This window comes from Myotis davidii, unplaced genomic scaffold (assembly GCF_000327345.1).
Source record: "Myotis davidii unplaced genomic scaffold, ASM32734v1 scaffold149, whole genome shotgun sequence".
NCBI lineage: Eukaryota > Metazoa > Chordata > Mammalia > Chiroptera > Vespertilionidae > Myotis > Myotis davidii.
In genome coordinates, this window is record NW_006352194.1 from 1,959,327 (window position 1) to 1,968,424 (window position 9,098).

Genomic DNA, 9,098 nt, shown 5'->3' on the forward strand with positions numbered 1-9,098 from the left:
GAGTGGGGGGCGTCCACGGGGAGAAGCCCGGGGTGGGCGGAGTTATCCGATAGGACCGTTAGTCCCGCCCACCCCTCCCCTTTCCACGCTCGCGGGCTCCTGGGTGTTGTGAGTTCGGATTCGAAAAGGCGCGGGGAGGAAGGGGGCGGGGCCAGGGACCGGAGCATTGAGCGTGTTCTGATTGGCCGGGGGCCGCTTTCGGGCCAGGGCCACGCCCATCCTGGGGGCCGCTGCTGCGTTCAATGCTCTGCTGATGTTGGAGCATTTCTCTGCCTCTGATTTTAATTTCCAGCCGGTAGGGACCTGTAATCTTAGGTTTTTGATACTAGCGTAGTGCCTACAAGAATCATGACCTTAAAAAAATCAAGATAGGATACAGAATTTTTCGTGACATAAGGCAGCAAATAGAACGTAAAACGTAGACATTCATAAAACTAATTTTGCCCGCTGTTGGACAAGGAGCTTAAGCCCCAAGAACAATAGGAGTTCAACATTACTGGCTAATATTAGCCTGGGCGTTTTGTTTTCCACCATGGCAGACATAGACAAAGCAGGGGTGGGTATTTCATTTGCACAATGAGTTGTAGGCACTATTAAGATGGCTCCGGTCTTACTGTTGAGTGAACTACAACCAACGTTCTAATTCAGTTGAAATTTCCCAATGGTTGGTATTTTTTGAGATTTCCATAATTTCTAGTTAATGATGTTTTATTTAATTCCACGATGGTGATTTTTTCTGACATTGATTTATGTGGATGTGATTTGAGGTCCCCAAGGGATTGATGACATATAGAAATGCAAAGAAATTGATTGCATGCTTTTGAAAATCATTTTCAGGGCTTTCCTTGCCAGTGGATTGTGTAGAATATATTGCCAGGCTCTTGTCTTCTGTTCACCATGGCTTCTTCTGGTAGGTAAACGATTTGGGAAAACAGAAATTGTGATGGGCTTATAGTTTAAGGATAGGAGGTGGCTTAAGTCTTAGCCGTTAATTTGGTACCTGTGTTTTGGTTTTATAAAGAACATATTTTGTAAATTGGAGAATAATTAAAGAAGAAAAAATGGCTATCATTTGAACGTACCGAGAGCTTATAATTAATTGTTTCATTATTAGACGATTTGGCTTGCTCCGAAGCAAAATGTGGAGTTTTGCACAAGTCTTTCTTTTGTTCATGAAAGTGATTGTCATATACTGATATATCAAAATGGTATTTATTAATCAGAAAATGCTGAACTTTGTTTTTTGGGGACGTGGTATTTACATAATTTCTTGCTTGCAAACGCAGCTTCATTAGCCCTAATTCTATTCATTACATTGATTTGGCTTTTAGAAAATTATAGAACAGCTTATTAGAATAGGAAAGCCCTATTTTTCTGAATACATTATAAATACGATCAAATCCAGATATCCAGGTGAAAGAATTGGAGAAGCGTGCTTCAGGCCAGGCTTTTGAGCTGATTCTCAGCCCTCGATCAAAAGAATCCGTCCCAGAATTCCCCCTTTCCCCTCCAAAGAAGAAGGATCTTTCCCTGGAGGAAATTCAGAAGAAATTAGAAGCTGCAGAAGAAAGACGCAAGGTAAACATCACAATTCACAGAAAATGGTATTTATTAAAGTAATGTGGCAAATCAGTTTTGTTTCCACAACAGGCGGAAAACAGAATTGTAGCTAGACAGTGGTTATACTTACGTGAAAATTACGTAATGCCAGTGGCTGGAAGAAAACACCGACCATCATTTATTGAGCTCCTATTATACACCAACTTATTTACTTATATTTTTCTCTTTTAATACAGTGACTCTAAAAGGGTAGGTGATAGATACCAAGCTTAGGAAATGGTCTTGAGAATGTTGTCATTTCCTCAGTCATATAGCCGGTGAGTATTGGAGCCAGAATTCAAGCCCAGGTCTGTCTGAAACCAGAGTTCATGCTTCTCATGCTTTTTCTTTGAAAAGGAATTGGTGGATGACTCTTTTTCTGTCTTTTTAGATTTTGGGGGTTTCTTTTGATTTGTGTGTGTGCCTGTGTAGTATTTTTGTTTTTGTTTCCTTGGGAACTATACAATTAAAACTTCAGCCCTGGCTGTTTTGGCTCAGTGGATAGAGCGTCAGCCTGCGAACTGAAGGGTCCTAGGTTCGATTACCGGTCAGGGCACTTGCCCAGATTTTAGGCTCAATCCCCAGTGGGGGGCGAGTGGGAGGCAGCCGATCCATGATTCTCTCTTATCATTGATGTTTCTGTGTCTCTCTTCCCTCTCCCCTCCTCTCTGAAATCAATTTAAAAAAAGAAAGAAAAAGAAAAATCATTTTAAATTGCTAGTAGTGTGATTTTATTGCTCAGCTGGCATTCTGGTATTGTGGCAGCTTTTCTCTTGTGTAAGCTATTCTGTTTAAAGTAGACATCTTTAAAAATAACTAATCAAAAATCAATAAGCATTAATATGCTTGTTATAGAAAAATTGGGAAACCCAGAAGTTTATAAATACGAAATTGAGTATTTATTATCTTACTTCCTAGAAATAACCAATAACATGTTGGAATATTTCCTTCCATTCAACATTATTCTATTAATTGAGAATTTTACATAAATTCTCATTTAGTCCCCCTTACCAATAACCCTGATTGGGGTTAATGGGTTTAATTTTGAAATCAGAAAAAGGTAAAAGTAATAACCTGCCCCCATCACACAGCAAGTACAATTTAAGTCCAATACATGTAACCACACATGTCTACATATAGGCCCCCTTTTAAGCTTCTATAGCATGTGCTGTGCACTTTTCAATGCCACAGTAGAATGCACGTACACTGGCCCACTATCCACACTGCGAAGCCTTTCCCCAGGAAGATGGCAGTGTGCAGTGATGCATCGCCCCCTACCTGCTCTCCTCTGTCGTTTGTGCTCATGGAAGAAATGCAGCCTAAAGCTGGACAGAGAAGCATTGAGAAATGCACCGTGGCCCTGTGGCCATTAGCCTGTGCTTTACATAGGGACTGACTAAACATAGGGAAACTCCTGTCTGATTGGGATTTTGCAAAAGAGAATTAACAGAGCCAGTGGCAGATGCTCTGTAGTTTTCCTGCAAGTCAGTGCTTCCAAACACATCGGAGTCTGTTTGGTAACAAGCTATTCCGAGTCTGTTGAAGGAGGCACACGATGGTAGTCAAGCTCCAGGGGTCTGGAAGTTAGTGCAGCTTCCACAGAGGAAAGCTTTTCTTTTCTTTTTTTTTTTTTTTTTATTACAAAGGGTTTTACATATGTGTCCATTTTTTTCCCCCGCCCTAGACAGTCCCCTAGCCTCCCCTATCCCCCAGTGTCTTATGTCCATTGGTTATGCTTATATGCATGCATACAAGTCCTTTGGTTGATCTCTTACCCCCCTACCTCCCGCCCAAAGCTTTTCTTTGAGACAGAAATCCTTTTGGCTTAAACGGTAATCTGGAGGCTTACAATTCCTGTCATTCATGCATTTTTTATCAGGATGGTTACACTTTTTATAGTGAGCTAATTTTCTCTGGATAGCCTTTGAAGTTAAAGAACAAAATTCTTTATAATAAAGTCCCATTTTTAAGTGCATCTCACTCAAGTCATCTTGATACCATTAAGCAGTAAATCTTACAAGAATTTCCTTAAGGAGTAATTGGATAAGGTTCTCTGAGCAAACAGTTTGCCAAAGTAAGCACAAACACTAGAAAATGATGTTCACAATATTTAGATACAGATAATCCAGGGCCCGGCTTCAGTGTTATCTGAAGAGATCTCATGTTCTGCCTTTAGTCCCATGAAGCTGAGGTCTTGAAGCAGCTTGCTGAGAAACGAGAGCACGAGAAAGAAGTGCTTCAGAAAGCAATCGAAGAGAACAACAACTTCAGTAAAATGGCAGAGGAGAAGCTGAAAACCACATTGTTTTAAAATAAGATGGAATAGCCCTAGCCGGTTTGGCTCAGTGGGTAGAGCATCAGCCTGAGGACTGAAGGGTCCAGGTTTCAATTCCAGTCAAGGGCAACATGCCTGATTGTGGTCTCAATCCCCAGCAGAGAGGCATGGCAGTACCTCTGCCATTGATGTTTCTCTCCCTCTCCCTCTCCCTTCCTCTCTGAAATAAAAATATATTTTTAAAAAAATGAAATCAATAAAAATAAGATGGAATTATTCAACAATTTCTAGCATAATTGCACTTTCTTTGGAAGAACAGTAGGAGGCTCAATCATTAGATTCCTCGGGTGATCCAGGAAGTTTGAAGATTATGTCTTAGAACTCTTAATTATGTGATTCACATAAGGTAATTATATAGTAGTCCTCCCTCATCTGTGTGGGCTGTGTTCCAAGACCCCCAATGGATGCCTACAACCACGGATAGTAGCAAACTCTGAATGTATACACTGTTTTCCCTGTGCATACTTGCCTGTGATAAAGCTTACGGCTTCTCTTTGGCATATCCAAATTGCCAGCATTACCACTCTTGTATTTTCAGGTCATTAAGTAAAAGAAGGGTTATGTGCACATAGATACTGTGATATCGTGACAATTGATTTGATAACTGAGACAGCTACTAAATGACTTAATAGGCAGGTAGTACAATGTGAATACAGTGGGCAAAGGGATGATTTTATCCTGGCAGGACGAGCAAGACAGCATGAGAATTCATCATGCCATTCAGAACGACATATAATTTAAAACTTTATGAAATGTTTATTTCTGGAGTTTTCCTTTTAATATTTTCATACTGCAGTTGCCCACAGTTAACTGAAACCATGAAAAGCAAAACCGAGGAAATGGGTGACTACTATATTTATAATATTATTACTTATGTAATAAACGTACTGGCACTGTGTTGGGCCTCTTCAGGCGGTGTGACTTGGCAGGCTGCTTTATTTGACTGATGATATATACTGTTTTTTACAGGACAAGCACATTGAAGAAGTGCGGAAGAACAAAGAATCCAAAGATCCTGCTGATGAGACTGAAGCTGACTAATTTGTTTTGAGAACTGATTTTCTCCCCCTCCCCTTCCTAAATATCCAAAGACTGTACTGGCCAGTGTCATTTTATTTTTGCCCTCCTGACAAATATTCTAGAAGCTGATGTAGGACCATAGGTAGATCCAAATTGTATGATGTTGTTTTAGGGGTTAAAGGGGAGAAACTGAAAGTGTTTTACTCTTTTTCTAAAGTGTTGAGGTCTTTCTAATGTAGCTATTTTTCTTGTTGTATCTTTTCTACTTCAGTACACTTGGTGTGCTGGGTCAATGGCTAGTACTGTTTTGGCTCTGTGAAAACATGTTTGTGAAAAGAGTATGTAGTGGCTTCTTTTAAATTGTTAGATGCTGAATATCTGTTCACTTTTAAATCCCAATTCTGTCCCCATCTTACCAGATGCTACTGTACTTGAATGGTTAATAAAACTGCACAGTGCTGTTAGTGGCAGTGACTTATTTCGACCCAGGTAATAAACTGCCCAGTGATGGAGACCCTCCTAGCTTCTGTTGTGCTGGGTGGGGCCTTTGGGCGGTGGGAATACCCATCCTGCAAGTTCTCTGCCCTGAGACTTTTGCACCAGAGTTGTTTGCATTGTCTTCTTCCACAATCGTCACTTTGTTGTCATGCTGTGGCCCAGATCAGCTGTTACATAGTCTTTCTGATGTTTATTTGCAAACAAGCGTTTTTTTGTTTCTGTGTCCCTGTTAAAAAGGCAGACTTCAAGCCACAAATGATGTTTCTAGAGAATAGTTTAGAGGAAATCTTAAGATCCTAGTTAAAGGTATTTGACAGTTTGCTTGGTGTTATAGTTGGGGATGGGGTGCATATTAACCGTTTCCTGCTATGGAACCTATGACTCAAGAATTGGAATATTCATAAAATTTTCTGTGCCCCTGTGGCAACTCCTGTGATGTGATTAAAGGGAACCGCATTCCCGGGAGCAGCATTGGACTTGGGTGCTTAAGATTGGCAGTTACTTAATCTTGTATCCAGAGGCTGTGATACTGTTGTCAGAGCACTGCCTCTCAGTTCAGGGAAAGCCTTTGGCAGCCTTCCCAGGGTATTTGGGAAAGAGCCTTAATTCCATACGATGATTTGCTTCTCAGCCATCTGTGTACCAGCTCTTGGGAGCCAGCACCTATGGTGAGGAGGGCTAATACTGCAGTCAGGTCTGCATGCCTCCGAGAGTGCTCTGCAGCTCTGCCTTTATCTCGATGAGGGTTTTACCAAACTTAGAAGGATAGCAGTTTTTCTCAGTCTTCCTCTATGTTAGGATTAAGTGAGTTGGTATATGAAAAGAGAGCACGCTTAGAACTACTTAGTACGTATTTAGCACGACTCATTAAAAAGTACTATTTTTGTCCAGAGGCCAGTGAGTGAAGCTAAGTTTATACTTGGAATTAGAAATAATTATGCAGCTTTTGTGTACCTTGAACTGAGATATATTTACTTAGACCAAAATGATCAATTATAGGAATTCAAAATAAAAATGAATTTAAAGAGTTATGGCCATGTAGAGCCAAAAGGAACAAGATCAAGTGTAGTTTAGTAACACAGCGGGTTCAGACAGTAAATAGAGGTCAAGGTGAGGCTTGTGTGCAGGAACTCGGATCCTCAGTCTCTGGCACTTAGTAGGTGTTAGAGGTTTGCCTGGGTGAGATGGTGGAACCTTTAGAACAAATTCTGAGTAGCTGGGATATAAAGATGGCCCAAAGGTAGAAATTCGAAGTAATGATACAGGGTGTCCTATAGATGGCAGTAAGCTTTTGTTTATGTAGGACTCAGAAGGAAAAAGCAAGAAAAGGGCCAAGCTGGATGCTTTTAGTTAAAACCAGCCTCGGAGGCCCTGACAGTATCAGAAAGTGGCCCTCCGCTCCCACCTCATGACAGGGATGTCAGACTAAAGGGGGTGCATCTCACCCACAAAGTCAGAAGCCCTGCTTTTCTGTTTCACTCTGACAGTGGAGAGACACGTAGTCCTGGGCCTAGTTTTTTCTGGATAAAACAGAAGGTTGACCTAGGTTAGTTACCTACCTTCCACTCCAAAAATTCTTTGCATATAATTCGGAGGGAAGGAGGAATGGTGGGTGCCCAGGGGTTCTCTCCTGGCCTCAGTGTGTGCCTCTCTCCCAGCAGGACCTCTCGGAGGAGCACACTCCACTCCCTTTGGTTTGAGTGGAAAATAAGGCTTGTTCCTTCTTTCTGAAGCTTTTGTATTTGAACATGGTGGTTGCATGGCCTCGGTGGAAAAAAGGTGTGAAGGATGTGAAGAAGCCCTTAAATCTACATTTAACGAACACCTAGAATGTGGACCACATTGGACCACGTGCTAGCAATGGAGAGACGAAATGGGGTCCCAGCGTATGGTGTGCTTCTGCGGGAAGGAGGAGAGTTTACAACAGCTAAGAACACTGTTCTGGACCCTGTGCTCGTACTGACCAAGGGGCTTTAGTGGTTTGGTGGCGGGAGTAACCTGCTATCTGGAGAAGAGAGGTTTTGGCCCCCACCCACCAGACCTTTAGGAAGGTTTCCTCTCTACTCTGAGTGCTGTTTTCCCAGCGGAGAGTCCTGATTTCCAGGGCTGTTTCAGCCCCCCTTGTGCGTCTGTCCTTCCAGGTACAATTTGGCTCCCCAACTATGTAATGCAGTTGTCCGGGTCCCTGTTAAACATTCACTTAGGAGCAATACGAAGGTGAAGGCCTGGCTCCCCAGAGAAGAGCTCCCCCTTTGGGCAGGAGGTTACATTCGGTGCCCTGAAGATCCCTCCAAATCCAAGCCTGGTTCTGGGTCCTTTCTACCTGGTTAGATTGCAGACCCCCGAGGTCAGGGGCCATTCAGGATCCCCCCACTGAGGTGAACTCCAAGGCCCCAGAAACTGCTGCTACTTTAGTCTCCTGCCACCTCCTCGCTCTTCTCTCAGGTCAAACAGAAGGTCTGTTTAGCACGACTCATTAAAAAGTACTATTTCTAAAAAAAAAATAAATAAATAAAAATAAAAAGTACTATTTCTGTCCAGAGGCCAGTGAGTGAAGCTAAGTTTATACTTGGAATTAGAAATAATTATGCAGCTTTTGTGTACCTTGAACTGAGATATATTTACTTACACCAAAATGATCAATTATAGGAATTCAAAATAAAAATGAATTTAAAGAGTTATGGCCATGTAGAGCCAAAAGGAACAAGATCAAGTGTAGTTTAGTAACACAGCGGGTTCAGACAGTGTCTAAATAGAGGTCAAGGTGAGGCTTGTGTCCCTGCGCCTGAGGCCTCTGCCAGCAGAAGCTGGTGTTGTGCCCTGAAAGGCCGGGGAGGTGTGCTGACTTGTTTTGTGCACACCCAGATTTTACACACGTAACTGTAGGATTTGATGAGCTCCAAAAGGGAGGACTCAGAAGGGAAAAGCGCTCTGGGAAAAGCAAGCGTGGTCAAGAGTGGTACCTCCCTGCCCTTGGGCACCAAGTCCAACGTGGACAAGTGGGCTGTGAAATGGGTCCAAGTGAAGAAGCTACAAGTGGGAGATTAGCCAAATCCCCGTGGCCACAGCAGAATGGTGGGTGTGAGGGGCACTGAGCCTCTGGGTTTAGGTGGCCTCGGGCCCAGGCTTCCATCCTGTGGCCTTCCGCTCCCCTTACTGGCAAGAAGCCCCAGTATCCCTGGGATTGGGGCGGGCTTGGTGGGGCTCCCAGCTAAGCTAGACACCCCTTTTACGTGCTTTCAGCTCTCTACAGCATTATAATTCAGTATGTATATACTCGATTGCATGCTTACCACCAAAAATCTAGTTTCCTTCTGTTACCACATATTGAACCCCTTTTCTCCAATTTTCCCTACCCTTACCCCATCCCCTCCTACTATTTAAAGGAAACTCTATACTCTTTTCCCCAGTGACTGCGTTAATTTACATCCCAATGGTGCCTGAGGGCTCCCTTTCCTTCACATTCTCTCCAGTACTTGTTATTTCTTATCTTTTTTAATAATAGCCATTCTAACAGGTGTGAGGTGGTATCTCATTGTGGTTTTGATTCACATTTCCCAAATAATTAGTGATGTTGAGCATCTTTTCACATGCATGTAGGCCTTCTGTATGTCTTCCTTGGAAACATGTCTATTCATATCCTCTG

General features: G+C 42.5%; 1 protein-coding gene across 1 annotated transcript in view; it reads left to right on the top strand.

Moving 5' to 3' along the window:
* The window catches only part of STMN1 (stathmin 1), a 6,154-nt gene extending 686 nt beyond the window's left edge, over positions 1–5,468 (top strand). The window contains exons 2-5 of the mRNA XM_015557193.1: positions 838–910; positions 1,406–1,578; positions 3,776–3,903; positions 4,864–5,468. Of these exons, the coding sequence (XP_015412679.1) occupies positions 898–910; positions 1,406–1,578; positions 3,776–3,903; positions 4,864–4,975 (426 nt within the window). The 5' untranslated portion in view covers positions 838–897 and the 3' untranslated portion in view covers positions 4,976–5,468. The remainder of the gene's footprint in view (positions 1–837; positions 911–1,405; positions 1,579–3,775; positions 3,904–4,863) is intronic.
* The last annotated feature ends 3,630 nt before the right edge of the window (positions 5,469–9,098 follow it).